A 16,550-nucleotide genomic window follows, 5' to 3' on the forward strand; every position below is an offset into this window, starting at 1 on the left:
ACGACCGGAGAGATAAGAGGAGAACCAGGAGAGGACGGAGTCTGTGAAGCCAAGGTCAGATAACGTGTTGAGGAGAAGGGGGTGGTCCACAGTGTCAAAGGCAGCTGAGAGGTCGAGGAGGATTAGGACAGAGTATGAGCCGTTGGATTTGGCAAGCAGGAGGTCATTGGTGACCTTTGAGAGCGCAGTTTCCGTGGAATGAAGGGGACGGAAGCCAGACTGGAGGGGGTCGAGGAGAGAGTTGTTGTTGAGGAATTCTAGGCAGCGCGTGTAGACAACTCGTTCAAGGAGTTTGGAAAGGAATGGTAGGAGGGATATGGGACGATAACTAGAAGGTGAGGTGGGGTCAAGAGAGGGTTTTTTTAGGATGGGAGAGACATGGGCATGTTTGAAGGCAGAGGGGAAGGAACCAGTGGAGAGTGAGCGGTTGAAGATGGAAGAATAGATATGTAATAGATATAGAATAGAATAGAATAGCAGGGAATAGAATAGATATTCTAGAATAGAATAGATACCTAATAGATACCTAATAGAATAGACACCTAAGAATAGATATAGCAGGGAGTGGGGATCCCGCTTTCAACTCTAAGTGACTCAGGACCCCCCACCAGTCCCTTGGTGGGAAACCGGCTCTGCACATAGTAAGCGCTCAATAAATACGATTGAATGAAGCCAGGACGTGGAGGGGAGGGACACAGCAGGGCCAACTGGGGGAAGGCATGGTGGGGAGGGGGTGAAGTTTGGAGTTTGCCAAAACACCACAGTCATAAACCCGGTCATTTGGTCTCAGCGCGGCTCTCCCCAGAGGCTCAGCTCTCCTCCTGGTCATCAATCGTATTTATTTATTTATTGAGCGCTTACTGTGTGCAGGTCCCCCCATCTCCCCGGCCCTGGTCCTCCTGGCTGCCTCTAGAGCCCTGTCTGCCTAAATCTTCTCCACTCAGGGCACTGGCCCTCAGTCATCCTCCTCCCCCTCCCCAAGCTGGTTGTCCTTTCCCCGGCCCCTTCCCCCCCACAACACCCCAATTTGACCCGACACGGGTAATTGTGGTGTGGCAGAGCTTCCCCGCTATTACTTCACAAGCTTCTGATAAAAAGAAAACAATGCAAATAACAGTCTAGTATGCTACACTTTATATTTAATAGAGAACCCGCTACAGTCAGACTACTTTATGGCTCAATTTAAAAAATTAAAGACAGAAACAGCTCTAAGGGATTTGATTACTACTGTCAATAATAACAACAACAAAAAAGGACCGAAAGGGTTAAGCTAAAGTATTTGGGATTATATGTAATCGTCCGGCGGGCCCAGAATCCATCTGTGGATGCCGTGTTCAATTTACAAAGAGATCTGACTCACAAGCTGCTAATGAGCTGGCAGATGAGCCCAGACCTGGAAATATATGGGGTTTCCCTAACAGAGGAAATTCGAACAGGAAAGGACAGTGGGCTAAAAGTGATCCCGTCACTGCTCAGGTGTATGGTATGATCAAAGATGCTTCTAAATTACCCTTTTTTCCGTATGAAAGATCCCTCCACCAAAGCTTCTACTTCTACTGGTGTGCCTGGACACTCTGCCTGCCGCTAACAAAGACACCCGCCCGACGTGAGCGCCAACGCAGCCCCGCGCCTAGCCCGTCAATCAATCGTATTGATTGAGCAGTTACTGTACGAAACACTTGAGAGAGTGTACAGTAGGACCCTGCTTTGAGTCTGGAAAGGTTGTTTCAGGGTAGGGATTTTTATTTTGCTCCCTGGGGTCAGGAGGAGAGGACTTTCTTGGCCTGGCAGTTCTCTGAAGGGCTGCTGCGGTGTTTAAAAAAAAGTAAAATTGAAGAAAAAATCAAGATGTAAGAAGCCAGAGGTCCGAACTCCACAACCTAGACAGGGATGTTTTTTTCTAAATCTTTCCCCCAGGTCCATCCGATAACGAGAATGTGCTAGATCTGAAAGGCCTATTCAAACCCGGGGTCCAGACAACAGATTCTGTTGGCCCAGAGGCCCCTCGTGATGACAAAAACCTCCTGATTTCTCATTCTGCAGAATATTGTTTCCGTTGCACAAGAAGGAGAAGGACATTAAGAACCTGCTCTCTCAGACAGGAATAATAATCGGCTGTGAGCTGGGTTCTGCCACATTCAGCTTTCCTCTGCTTCCAGAGTGAATTCAGAGGAGTAGTCCTCGGGGGCAACCAGCCACAGTGGGAGAATCCATCTGCCCGGACGTTATCTCGGACTTTCCCCCTCCTCGGTTCTGAAGCATCAGTACGAAGACACTTGCTGATATAAAACCTCGTCCACAGAAATATATCATTAGTAAAACCTAGTTCTAAGTGAGTTGTAAACGTTCAAATATCTCTCTATAGTTTATGTAAAAAAAAGCAGCAATTTAAAATGAAAAAAAAAATCCTTCCCGTAGCTGACAGTGCACAACCTGCTGGTGAGACAGGAAGAAGAGAGGAGAATTGGTTAAGTGCTCAGATTCACTAGGTTGAATTCTGCCTGCAGATGCTTAAAATCCTAGTAGAGGTTTCTGACCCTGAAATACGTTAAGGTAGAAACCACCCCGCCGGATGGAGGGAAAAATCAGTCCTCGCCGATTGATTTGTAGGTCGTGATGGTATTGTCGATCCGGATACCGATCGCGGTCACTCCCGAAGTCTCCGTCTCCGAAGTCAGATGCAAAACCCTGCATCCCTCTTAAGTAATCTCTCTTAGGGAGTGACTCATATTCAACACATCTCTGTCCAGCCAATGTTTCTTTTTTTTCCCCCCACCTCACATTCCCTGTGCTTTGCGCCTGGAAGCGATTCACAGTCCGTTTCACACAAGAACGGCAAGTGGCTCGTGTTTCCGTTGCAGTATCGAGAGCGGCTTTGGGGGCCCAATCCAGGGTAGAGTACAGCGTCTATTGCCAACTTTGTAAACGTGGTCGCAGGTCCAGGTTGGGGTCCCGGGCCCGCCACTTCCCCCACTTTGTCGGGGAGGGCCGGGGAGGGGACGGGCTTACAGAGTATCCATCGGGAGAGCGCACGTGTGCACCGCTCGATAGGCCATCCTCCTCCGAAGGGAGCGGAGGCTGAGGAACAGGACCGTGACGGCGACCAGGAGGAGGGAGCCGATGATAAAGAGGCTGACCAGGGCTGCTTTGGCCCCTCGGGGATCCAGCTTTTTGCCCAAGAAATGTATCCTCTCTTGGCTACTTCCTTCTGTGAAAATGAGAAGTGGGTAGGTGAGCAGCTGCTGTCCGGGGACTCACCCAGATCCTCCCTCCCAACCACTCCCTCCCAGGATGAGAGACGGAAAGGGGCTTCCATACCATCCGCAGGTATGGTGGGCGGAGGGGCCGCTTCTTCAAAAGACACCTTGGTCGAGTAAGGAATCCTGTTGTCTGCCGGGACCGGAGGAGCGGCACGTTTCGTTTTGGTGACGAGAGCCGGCCGAGGAGAGAGAGATTATGTTGAGAATTAAAGCTTTCCGATGGTTTTGTTCCACGCTCCGGGGCTTAGCCACCCCCTCGCTTTTAACTCCTCTAAAAGCCGCGGGGTCTCCTTAGCTACTGAGCTAACCGGACAGATGATTTCAGCAGCATCCCACTCTACTGCCCATCCCGCTGCTTAAACCTGTCCCTGTGGGCCGGAGAAAGAAGGCCGCCTGGGGAACTGAGGACTCTCAGGAGCTCGGGAGACGGGGGTGAACTTTTTCCGGGATGGGCCTCACCGGAATTTTCGACTGGTTTCAAAATGCTGCCTTGCGTTCCTCAACATGAGGTCTGCTGTGTACTCTCCAAGCGCTTAATCCAGTGAATTGAATCCAGCGGGCCCTCGATAATACGCCTCCTCCTGCTCCCTCCCCGATCCCACTGGGGCCTAGAAAAAGAGGTTGGGGCCAGTAGGCCCAAATTTTGGCCTCTAGTTCCAGCTCTGCCCCTGGCTTGCTGGGTCACCTCTCTGTGTCTCAGTTTCCTCATCAGCAAAATGAAGATAATCGTCGCCGCCTCTACTGCAGAAGGATGTCGTGCGGCCCGAGAGCGCTCTGGGAGAGCACAGATGTGCTCTACAAAGACAGGGAACGTACTGCGTTTCTGAACACTCTGACCCAAGCGGTGTTCTGGGAACTTCAAGAGAAGGAGCCGCGGAAGAGCAGGGGCCCGGTGGCTCTACCTATCTTCCTCAGGACGGTGTATGTCGTTTCCATGCCGTTATGGATGTGATCGGTCACGTGACAGTGCAGCAGCCATGTCCCCGGGTGATCCGCTATGAGTTCGATGGTTTGAAAAGTCCCCGGAAAGAGATCGTATACGTCTTCTCTGTAAGATTTGTCAATCTGCAGGAGGTAAAACACCACACCTAGGACAATCCTCTTCCCTCCCTTGTCACCTTGCAAGGGGGAGGGTGGACGTTCAATAAGACAGACAAAATGCGGCCAGAAAGCCCGAATCCCTACGAAATCGTTCATCTCTATTACTTTCATTCATTCATTCATTCAATTGCACTTATTGAATGTGCAGAGCACTGTACTAAGCACTTGGAAAGTACAATTCAGCAACAGAGAGGCTAGATTTGAAGCTGGGTAGTGCGCCTTACCCCAGCGTTTAGTACAGTGCTTGGCACAGAGTGCTTAACAAACACGATCATTATTATTACTATTATTACAAACTGTCTCCAAGTGTCAGCAACTACACCACTGAATAACTTCTTTATTTTGTGGGGAAAACAACAGTCCATGGAGGCACAACGCTGTCTGATCTGAGTGGGTTGGATCTACTTCAGCTCTTCGTACAGTGCTCGGCCCCTATTAAGTGCTTATCGAATGCCATGATTATTTATTATTGCTATTATTATTATTATTATTATTATTGTTGTTTCAGAACTGGTGGTGGGGATTGAAAAATGGCTAGTTCCCCAATTTTACCTCAACCAATTTGAGTTCCTCAGAGAAATGTGCACCTGGGGGTAACAGACCTAAGACTTCAGAGAAGCAGTGTGGCCTAGTGCATAGAACGTGGGCCTAAATACCATAAAAAAAAGATCTTTGGGGGGCTGATGAGCTTGGGGTCTTCCTGGTTGGGGGTGAGGGAGGTGTCCAGATCAAATCTGTGGAAACCTGGGGTATATCCTGGGCCTCCAGGGCCACGATTGGGGGAAGCAGGGTGGCCCCTTTGGCCTTGTCACCACATAATAATAATAATGGCATTTGTTAAGCTCTTACTATGTGCCAAGCACTGTTCTAAGCGCCGATGCCTGCTGTGCAAGCTTGGACAAGTCCCTTAACTTCTCTGGGCCTCAGTTACCTCATCTGTAAAACGAGGATTAAGACTGGGAGCCTCATGAGGGACAGGGACTGTGTCCAACCTGATTCATTTGTATCTAACCCAGCGCTTAGACACAGCAAGGGCTTAATCAATCAATCAATCAATCAATCAATCAATCGTATTTATTGAGCACTTACTGTGTGCAGAGCACTGTACTAAGCCCTTGGGAAGTCCAAGTTGGCAACATATAGAGACGGTCCCTACCCAACAGCGGGCTCACAGTCTAAAAGGGGGAGACAGAGAACAAGACCAAACATACTAACAAAATAAAATAAATAGAATAGATATGTACAAGTAAAATAAATAAATAGAGTAATAAATATGTACAAATATATATACATCATTTTTGTTATTTTGTTATTATTATTATTGGATACTGGATCTCCACCCCCTCACCTCCCTTCTCTCCTTCTACTGCCCAGCCCGCACCCTCCGCTCCTCCACCACTAATCTCCTCACCGTACCTCGCTCTCGCCTGTCCCGCCATCGACCCCCGGCCCACGTCATCCCCCGGGCCTGGAATGCCCTCCCTCTGCCCATCCGCCAAGCTTGCTCTCTTCCTCCCTTCAAGGCCCTGCTGAGAGCTCACCTCCTCCAGGAGGCCTTCCCAGACTGAGCCCCTTCTTTCCTCTCCCCCTCGTCCCCCTCTCCATCCCCCCGTCTTACCTCCTTCCCTTCCCCACAGCACCTGTATATATGTATATATGGTTGTACATATTTATTACTCTATTTATTTATTCATTTATTTATTTTACTTGTACATTTCTATCCTACTTATTTTATTTTGTTGGTATGTTTGGTTCTGTTCTCTGTCTCCCCCTTTTAGACTGTGAGCCCACTGTTGGGTAGGGACTGTCTCTATGTGATGCCAATTTGTACTTCCCAAGCGCTTAGTACAGTGCTCTGCACATAGTAAGCGCTCAATAAATACGATTGATTGATTGATTGATTGATTCAGACTTCCCCACAGCTGCTGCGAACCAAGCTGCCCAAGACCTCAGGGCTTGGTACACTCGAATCAAAGTGCCCTGGTGTGGACTGGCAGAAGGGCCCCACGCTGACCACGGCCCATTTGAGCAAGGGTTGGAGCTGAATCCCTTTGCTTTATAAACGGTCACCAGCTCAGCTCAAAAACGAGGGGGCAGGACGGAGAGACGCCGGCCGCTTACCTTGAATATAAAGCTCTCCGCGTGGAAGTGGACGGTGTGTATGTCCACTTCCGTCCCCATTCCCAGCAAGTACCAGTTGGTCTTCGAATCTTCGTTTACTACCAGGCCATGGAGGTTCCCGTAGATCTTCCCGTTAATTGCTGAAAAAGGGAAAGAACACCCAAGACACGTTTTGTATCTACCACAGTGCTTAGCACAGCGCGTGGCGCAAAGTAAGCGCTTAACAAGTACCCTAAACAAACGAACAAAAAACCCACGACTTATTGGTTGGAGGACTATAAATTGCTTGAGGGTGGGGAAACTTCTTTTACCTCTGCTGTACTCTAAGTGCTTAGTATAGTGCTCTGCCCTCATTAGGTGCTCAATAATAATAATAATGGCATTTATGAAGTGCTTGCTATGTGCAAAGCACTGTTCTAAGCGCTGGGGAGGTTACAAGGTGATAAGGTTGTCCCATTGGGGGGCTCACAGTCTTAACCCCCATTTTACAGATGAGGTAACTGAGGCCCAGAGAAGTGAAGTGCCTTTACCAAAGTCACACAGCTGACAGTTGCCGGAGCTGGGATTTGAACCCATGGCCTCTGACTCCAAAGCCCGGGCTCTTACCACTGAGCCACGCTGCAATAGATACTTCTAGTCAATGCGGCCATCCTAACAGATTCAAAGAAACCCCCGGAACGTGCCATAATTTGCCTCTCTAATCAGTGTGTCTAAGTCCCTGTTTGTGTATGCTTTGCCAATGCATCGTATAAAGCTCTGCACCCGGTAAATGCTTAATAAATCCTCTAAACTGTAAGATTCCTGTGGGCAGGGAACATTTCTGCTAGCTCTGTTGTAATGCACTCTCCCAAGTGCTTAGTACAGTGCTCTGCACACAGCAAGTGCTCACTAAAAACCTTTGATTGAATACTATTACTACTACTACTAATAATAATAATGATGGCATTTATTAAGCTCTTTCTATGTGCAAAGCACTGTTCTAAGAGCTGGGGAGGTTACAAGGTGATCAGGTTGTCCCACGTGGGGCTCATAGTCTCAATCCCCATTTTACAGATGAGGTAACTGAGGCCCAGAGAAGTTAAGTGACATGCCCAAAGTCACACAGCTGACAATTGGCAGAGCCGGGGTTTGGACCCATGACCTCTGACTCCAAAGCCCGTGCTCTTCTCCACTGAGCTACGCTACTACTACAACTACTGTTCTCCATCTTTTCTCCTTCCTCCTCCTCTTCATGCCCTAGTCTAGAACAACACACCTCTCCCAAAAGATATTCTCAAGGGACCCCTCGGCCCCATTAATTACCTCCAGCACGAACATAAAGCGAATCAAGGACAGGGTTGCTCAGACAGGCAAGGGTGAGTCACCCGATCAGGGCTGTGTCCTTAGCAAAACAAATTTAAGCTGAATAAACACTTCTGGGTTTCCTCGAGTTCATTAAAACCGGTTTCCAGAAGCGATAAAATGGGAAGTGCTTTACGATCTCAAAGGTTCTCTGAGGAGGTCAGCAGGGTTTAGAGTTGGGAGTCACCACTGAGCAGTTCTACAACCCCAGATTCCTTGATGCCCATCTCCCCGATTTATAGATGGACAGACAGTTGCCCATCATCTGCAAAGATGATATCTTTCCCCAACCACCCCGCCTGCCTCTGTATGCGCTACCGTCATAGCCTAAAAACTGGGGAGCCAGGATTGTCCTAGGAATGCCCCTTTAAATACACATTTCTAGTATCTGAGAGATTCTATTTATTTTATTTTCTTAGTATGTTTGGTTTTGTTCTCTGTCTCCCCCTTTTAGACTGTGAGCCTGCTGTTGGGTAGGGACTGTCTCTATATGTTGCCAATTTGTACTTCCCAAGCGCTTAGTACAGTGATCTGCACACAGTAAGCGCTCAATAAATACGATCGATGATGATGATGATGATGATAAGGGCGTAGCGGTTCCCGTTATGGGGATAAGCAAAATGATCCGAATAAATCAACTGAAGGAGAGTTGGGCAATGCCTCGATGCTTCGTGTCTCCCCTCTGATAAGAAAACTTCAATCTTTTCCTCCATTTTAAGCCTACATAGGTAGTATTCATTCAATCGTATTTGGGAGGGTGCCAGCCAGTTGGTAGAACACCTCAATAATGAATATAACCTTCCTCCTTCTGGGGTACCGTCGTTGGCTCAAAGGTCTAGAGGTCAAGATGGGGAGCCAGGATTGTCCTAGGAATGCCCCTTGAAATACACATTTCTAGTATCCGAGAGATAAGGGCACAGCGGTTCCCGTTATGGGGATAAGGAAAATGATCCGAATAAATCAACCGAAGGAGAGTTGGGCAATGCCTCGATGCTTCGTGTCTCCCCTCTGATAAGAAAACTTCAATTGTTTCCTCCATTTTAAGGCTACATCGGTAGGCAGTATGGGAGGGTGCCAGACAGTCGGTAGGACACCCCAATAATGAATATAACCTTCCTCCTTCTGGGGTATCGTCGTTAGCTCAAAGGTCTAGGGGTCAAGAGCTTGAGGGGATCTGAGGTTGTCTCCTCCAACAACAATAATAATAATAATGATGGCATTTATTAAGCGCTTACTATGTGCAAAGCACTGTTCTATGCACTGGGGAGGTTACAAGGTGATCAGGTTGCCCCACGAGGGGCTCACAGGCTTCATCCCCGTTTTACAGATGAGGGAACTGAGGCCCAGAAAGTGAAGTGACTTGCCCAAAGTCACACAGCTGACAGTGGGCGGAGCCGGGATTTGAACCCGTGACCTCAGACTCCAAAGCCCGGGCTCTTGCCACTGAGCCACGCTGCTGCTATTGATGGCATTTACTAAGCTAATGATGGCATTTATTAAGCGCTTACTATGTGCAAAGCACTTGCTACTACTACCACTCCGATTATTCATTCATTCATTCAATCAATCGTATTTATTGAGCGCTTACTGTGTGCAGAGCACTGTACTAAGCACTTGGGAAGTACAACTTGGCAACATATAGAGACGGTCCCTACCCAACAGTGGGCTCACAGTCTAGAAGGGGGAAACAGAGAACAAAACAAAACATATTAACAGAATAAAATAAATAGAATAAACATGCACAAATAAAATAGAGTAAGAAATACGTACAAACATATATACATATATACAATGTATACATATATATACAATATATACATATATGTGTGTGTATATATATACAATATATATACAATATACAATACATATATATACAATATACAATACAATATATACTATATATATGTATACAATATACAATATATATACACGATATGTATACAATATATACACATATATACATATATATACATATATATACATATATTACTATAATTACTACTACTATTACCAATTCTACCTCAACTATCAATACTACCACTTCTATTACTCTCACTACTACTACTTCCCAGACTAAGCCCCCCTTGTCCTCTTCAGCCCGTCCCCTCCCCATCACCTCAACTCCCTCCCTTTGCTCTAACCCCCTCCCCGCCTCACAGCACTTGTGTACATATGTACATAATGATAATTCTATTTATTTGTATTAAGGATGTGTATATCTCTATAACTCTATTTATTGATATTGATGCTACTGATGCCTGTTTTCTTGCTTTGATGTCTGTCTCCCCCCTTCTAGGCTGTGAGCCTGTTGTGGTCAGGGATTGTCTCTGTTGCCGAATTGTACTTCCCAAGCGCTTAGTACAGTGCTCTGCCCACAGTAAGCGCTCAATAAGTACGACTGAATGAATGAATACTGAGATCCACCACTATACTTCTTCCCTTGTGGGGATGGGAAGGGAGCCCTAAGCCCCCTTACATTTCCGAGGCCAAGTCAAACATACCGTGCATCCTGTTGCTCTTCTCGAAGTCATCGGAGGGTTTAAAATCAGCAGGATCCTTATCGAGATGGTTTTTAATATTCTCATCCAGATACCAGGATTTATTCTCATTGAAGATCAGAAACAGGAGTGCAAACTCATAGTCGACATCACTTCTTTGCCCCATCTCATTTAGTACTCCTTCTCTACAAGTGATCAGTGGACCTATCAAACCACTGTAGGTATCCTGAGAGGGAGGGAGAGAAACAGAGGGGTGGAGAGATAAAGATCCTAGCAATTAAACACAATCCGCCACCATGCCTGTTCTCTCTAAGCATTTGGGCGAGACCACTGCTAAGGAATGGTGAATGTTCATCTCAAAACACAAACCTTTTTGGATGGGGCGAACCATGGTGGTGAAACAAAGAGTTTGTGTGTGTGACTCTGGATGACAGCGGGAGTTTTTCCTAATGCAAGGTGTTGCCAAAATGCAACCCTGGTGTTATAAGAGAACTAAGTGTACTTGTAACTGGTAACACTGGTAACCAGAAATAGTCATTAAAAGCGATAGAGGCTTGGGGTAGCCAAGGTCCAAGAGCCCAGGAAAATTGGCAGGTGGCTTAATGAAGCTCAGAAAGCTGACCTTAAAGAAATTTAGTAAATTATGTTTTCTTTTGTCCATAATACTATCACCCTAAACTAAAACGCCTAGACTGATACTCAGTTTTAGGCTTTCCAGTTTTAACTTTGATAGCTTCTCTATGTACAGTTCGACGGTAACGTAGTTGTAAAGCCATCTGCTGCTGTTAAATTTTTTTAAATCCTAATAGTTTTTTTTTTCCAAGATGCAAAAATAGATACTTTTAAGACACACGTTTGGGAATTTCTGTTCATGTGGCCTGAATCTAAGGGACACTCAGTAGGCAAAATGATGCAGTCCGAGGTGTTGCTGGAGGAAAATCTGACTCAATTAACTCGGTTTTTGTTCCTTGCAGGCTCCTGGACAGCTCCTTAGGTTGCAGGGACTCAGGGTTTCGGTATCAGGGAGGAGTGGAGGGGGAGGAGGGGGGTAGCAATCAATCAATCAATCAATCAATTGTATTTATTGAGCGCTTACTGTGTGCAGAGCACTGTACTAAGCGCTTGGGAAGTACAAGTTGGCAACATATAGGGACAGTCCCTACCCAACAGTGGGCTCACAGTCTAAAAGGGGGAGACAGAGAACAAAACCAAACATACTAACAAAATACGGGGGGGAGGGGGGTATACAATCAATCAATCAATCAATTAATTGTATTTATTGAGCGCTTACTGTGTGCAGAGCACTGTACTACGCGCTTGGGAAGTACAAGTTGGCAACATATAGAGACAGTCCCTACCCAACAGTGGGCTCACAGTCTAAAAGGGGGAGACAGAGAACAAAACCAAACATACTAACAAAATAAAATAAATAGAATAGATATGTACAAGTAAAATAAATAAATAAATAAATAAATAGAGTAATAAATATGTACAAAAAATATATACATATATACAGAGTCGAGGTCCTCTCTTTGCTGTTGGTGGATTCGAAGGAGAGCCACCTGAGAGGTAGCCACACTGGCCACATCGCCCCTTATTATACTGTGATATCTCTTCCACATGGCTCTGCTTTGGCTTCTATCATTTTATCGCCGAAATGCCCCAAACCTCCAGGGCACAATGACTGGGTCGGCAAACGGCACATGTAGCAGGATGAAAAACTTCCTTTTCCTTACTGATGCTAACAGTTCCTGACTTGCTGACCAGCGAGCCACAGGGCAGTGTGGCCTAATGGCTAGAGCACGGGCCTCGGCGTCAGAAGGACCGCCAGCTCCACCACCTGTCTGCTGTGTGGCCTTGGGCGAGTCACTTCGCTTCTCTGGGCCTCAGTTACCTCATCTGTAAACTGGGGATTGAGACCGTGAGCCTCACGTGGGACAAGGACGGTGGACAACCTGATTAGGTTGTATCTACCGGCACTTAGTACGGTGCCTGGTACATAGTAAGCGCTTAACAAATACCATAAGCACCCACAGCACCTGTATATATGTATATATGTTTGTACATATTTATTACTCTATTTATTTATTTATTTATTTTACTTGTACATATTTATTCTATTTATTTTATTTTGTTAGCATGTTTGGTTTTGTTCTCCGTCTCCCCCTTTTAGACTGTGAGCCCACTGTTGGGTAGGGACTGTCTCTCTATGTTGCCAACTTGGACTTCCCAAAGCACTTAGTACAGTGCTCTGCACACAGTAAGCGCTCAATAAATACGATTGATTGATTAATTAAGAAGAAGAAGATAGTAGATTTGTTCCCAGCCACTCCTTTAGACTCGATTTGGCATGAGAGGACAGAGCAGATTCAAAATGAAGTGGGGCAGATGGGGTGTGTATCCTACCAAATCTCATTCTCAAATGTGTCTCTGGATTTGGCCAAGAAACTCATCCAATCAATCACTGGCGGCTCATCTTGTCACCCTGTCTGGCCGGACTCGGGGGGGTTGTTTCAAGGGTGTAGTGGGATATGTGGTGAGAATTTGGGGCTTGGGGGTGAGGAAATGGAAAAGCACAACAGGATATGTGGGAGGGGAGGAAGGTGGAAAAGTCTGAACTGCAATCTGCCAATTAGTTTGGCGGGTTGGTTAATGACAGAGTCCCCTTGATTGGCAGGGTGGGTGGTTATTATTCTTCTTTTCCCGGTACCCCCGCTGCCAGCTCACCCAGTATCCTGGGCAGCCTGGGTCACCGGGAATGACACTAGCATTTTTTCGGGTGAGGGGGTCTGTTAACCCTCCAAAGCATCAGGTCAAAACAATGCCTCTATTTAAAGCATCTTGGATTCTGGGCCACCATCATCGTTACCTTCACAAAATCTGCCGTGGAATAGTACACCCACGAGACACAATTTGGGTCAGAGGGACCCGGGCCGGACCTTTTAGGGATATTCCACCGGTAGGTTTTTATTTCGCCTGAAACAGAGGAGATGAAAAATTACCCAGGTGGCCCAGTCAGATTTTAGACTCTAGATTTACCAAACAATTCCAGAAGATGAGTTTCTAGCGTTTAGAAAAATCCCTCCGTCTTTGGCGACGTGAAAGCAAATACTCCAAGTTCCGCCAAATAGTTTGGCACTGCCAAAATGGACCTCTGGTTGGGATTTTTGCTGATCTCTAACTCTGGTGTTAAGAGCAGAATTTTAGATAATGCTGTAGAAGTGATAATGAAGAATGGAGATATGCCCAGTTTTTCTATTCCCCCTCCTTCCCCATCAGCTGCACATATATACTTATAATGCATGTCCTATAAACATCACACATAGACATAATATGTATTTATATAGCATACTTAAGGTTCTATTATCAGTTTAAAGCCTAGCTTCTCCATAACCCTTCCCTCTCACCTTCCTGTAGTAAATCCCAAGACTCCAACATTTTCAAACCAACTTCTAAGCGGGATGAGCAGAGGATGGGAAAATTGGGAGCCCTCTCGGGAAGAGAGCATAGGAATGTGATTTAGGTGACAGATGGACAGAGGAGCAGCGTGGGCTAGTGGAAAAAGCCCAGGCCTGAGAGCCAGAGAGGTTCTAATCCCGGCTCGGCCACTTGTCTGCCTGTGCAACTTGGAGCAAATGGCTTCACTTCTCTGTGCCTCGGTTCCCTCATTTGCAAAATGGGGATTCGACACTCTGATTATCTTGCAATTCACCCCAGCGCTCAGTACAGCGCTTGGCCCTTCGTAAGTGTTCACTAAACACCCAATTACCAGTAAAGTGGCATCAGGGCTGATGATTCCCCTTACCTGGCCTGGTGTTGGGCACGTCCAGCCTTTTCCCCCCGTCCATATCTTCTATGCCGTGGGCAGCGATGGAGTATGGCCGCTTGGCTTTGTTCTTAAATACGATCAGGACGGAGTCACCAACCTCTGCCCGGATCATGGGTCCTAAGTAAAAACGACAGGCCTGTGGCGATCGGCGTCGCTCCACCCATTCGAACTGAAGCGCTATGGGCCCACGCTTTAAGATGAAGCCGGGAAGGTTCTGTGGTAACTGATGCTTCTCTTTTCCAGCCAACGTCACCCTGGCCAAGTCCGGGTGCCTGTGGAAGTCAGACATCTCCCAGGCCGATTGGCCCAATTTGTTCTCTCCACCCTCTGCTTCTAGCCTCAACGTGGACTCTGCTCTGCACATAGTAAGCGCTCAATAAATACGATTGATTGATTGATTGACTGCCCCAAATAGGGCATGCTCCAAGAGCCAGTGCAAAGCAGCATGGCCCAATGGCTAGACCACAGACCTGAGAGTCACGAGGACTCTCTGCCACTTGTCTGCTGTGTGACTTTGGGGAAGTCGCTTCACTTCTCTATGCCTCAGTTACCCAATCTGCAAAATGGGGATTAAGACGGTGAGCCCCAGGTGGGACAGGGAGTGTGTCCAACCTGATTAACTTGTATTCATTCAATCATATTTATTGAGCGCTTACTGTGTGCAGAACACTGCACTAAGTGCTTGGGAAGTACAAGTTGGCAACATACCTTACCTTACCTACCCCGGCGCTTAGTGTAGTGCCTGGCTCATGGTAAGCGCGTAACAAATACCATTAAAAAGCACCGAGTCAGTGTTCTGCACTACACAAGTGCTCCACAACGGATTGATTCATTGCTTTTAGATTGTGGATACTAAGTAATCCTCTTCTGATTGTCCTCTAAGTTCCTGTGCAACATATGGAATAGGGAACCCCACTAGGTAAGTATTTCCTGGCCTCAAAGTTCCCCCTCTGAAAACATCCTCCGGATGGAGAAGATCATCATCAATCGTATTTATTGAGCGCTTACTGTGTGCAGATGCCTGTACTAAGCACTTGGGAAGTACAAATTGGCAACATACAGAGACAGTCCCTACCCAACAGTGGGCTCACAGTCTAAAAATCAGTGACACTTTCCCTACAATGAACCGATCGGATAGCAACCAACTGATTGGGAGAGGTCAGAGCTATACTTTACTCTCCCAAGCGCTAAATACATTGGTCTGCACACAGTGAGCACACAGTATATACCACTGATTTATTGATAGAGCTCATGTTTCCTTCCTGCCCCTCTGTCGCCAAACATCTAGGAGGGTCTGTTCCTTTAGGAACAGTGCTTTGCACATAGTAAGTGCTTAATAAATGCCATTATCATTATTATTATTATTATTATTATTATTGTTAGGAGGCAGGCTGAAGGTGAGAGGATGGGTGTGGGTGTTTGGAGGTCACTTACCCAAGATTTCCAGATGCTCCTCTCGGGGTGATCGCGCCTTAATCTCCACAAACTCCCCATTCGTATACTCCCTGTAAACCACTTTCTTGTACTGAGAGCCGATCCACTTCTCTGTGTGGTTCATAAATATTTCCCCGTACCTACATAGGAGGAAACACCCCCGGTTAGCCGATTCCCTGGAGTGGCCCAATGTCATGAAATAACACCACTGATTCAAAAGTCACCTTTCCCCTTGCGTGACTGAAATAATAATAAGGTCGTGGGTTCTATTCCCGCCTCTGCCACTTGTCAGCTGTATGACTTTGGGCAAGTCATTTAACTCCTTTGTGCCTCAGTTACCTCGTCTGTAAAATGGGGATGAAGCCTGTGAGCCCCACGTGAGACCACCGGATTACCTTGTATCTACCCCAGCGCTTAGAACAGTGCTTGGTGCATAGTAAGCACTTAACAAATACCATTATTATTATTATTATTTCACTCCTTATTGTGTATAATTATCGTGGAGGGAGAGGCCTGTAACTTAAAATTTATAGGGAAATTTTCATTTAGCCAGAAGGTGGCACTATTATATCCTCCTGGATAATAGTAATAATAATAATAATTAATAGTAATAATGGCATTTATTAAGCACTTACTATGTGCAAAGCACTGTTCTAAGCGCTGGGGAGGTTACAAAGTAATCAGATTGCCCCATGGGGGATTCACAGTCTTAATCTCCATTTTACAGATGAGGTAACTGAGGCCCAGAGAAGTTAAGTGGCTTTCCCAAAGTCAAGCAGCTGACAATTGGCAGAGCCGGGATTTGAACCCATGACCTCTGACTCCAAAGCCTGGGCTCGTTCCACAGAGCCACGCTGCTTCTCTGTTCCCCCCACCGTTTTCCAGAGCATGAGAGCTTTGAGATGGGACCAAAACCCATTGCCTCTAATTCCCTCCCAGTGATGGACAGAGAAGCAGTGTGGCCTC

The 16,550-nt window shown here is 46.6% G+C and overlaps 1 protein-coding gene across 1 annotated transcript in view; it reads right to left on the reverse strand.

The window, feature by feature from the left end:
- Nucleotides 1-2,190: 2,190 nt before the first annotated feature.
- HEPHL1 (hephaestin like 1) overlaps nt 2,191-16,550 on the reverse strand; it is a 97,393-nt gene continuing 83,033 nt past the window's right edge. Inside the window, exons 22-29 of the mRNA XM_038761676.1 lie at nt 15,585-15,724; nt 14,127-14,267; nt 13,191-13,297; nt 10,325-10,547; nt 6,483-6,622; nt 4,163-4,325; nt 3,319-3,390; nt 2,191-3,208 (exon numbers count right to left, since the gene is read on the reverse strand). Of these exons, the coding sequence (XP_038617604.1) occupies nt 3,006-3,208; nt 3,319-3,390; nt 4,163-4,325; nt 6,483-6,622; nt 10,325-10,547; nt 13,191-13,297; nt 14,127-14,267; nt 15,585-15,724 (1,189 nt within the window). The 3' untranslated portion in view covers nt 2,191-3,005. The remainder of the gene's footprint in view (nt 3,209-3,318; nt 3,391-4,162; nt 4,326-6,482; nt 6,623-10,324; nt 10,548-13,190; nt 13,298-14,126; nt 14,268-15,584; nt 15,725-16,550) is intronic.

This window comes from Tachyglossus aculeatus, chromosome 20 (genome assembly GCF_015852505.1).
Source record: "Tachyglossus aculeatus isolate mTacAcu1 chromosome 20, mTacAcu1.pri, whole genome shotgun sequence".
NCBI lineage: Eukaryota > Metazoa > Chordata > Mammalia > Monotremata > Tachyglossidae > Tachyglossus > Tachyglossus aculeatus.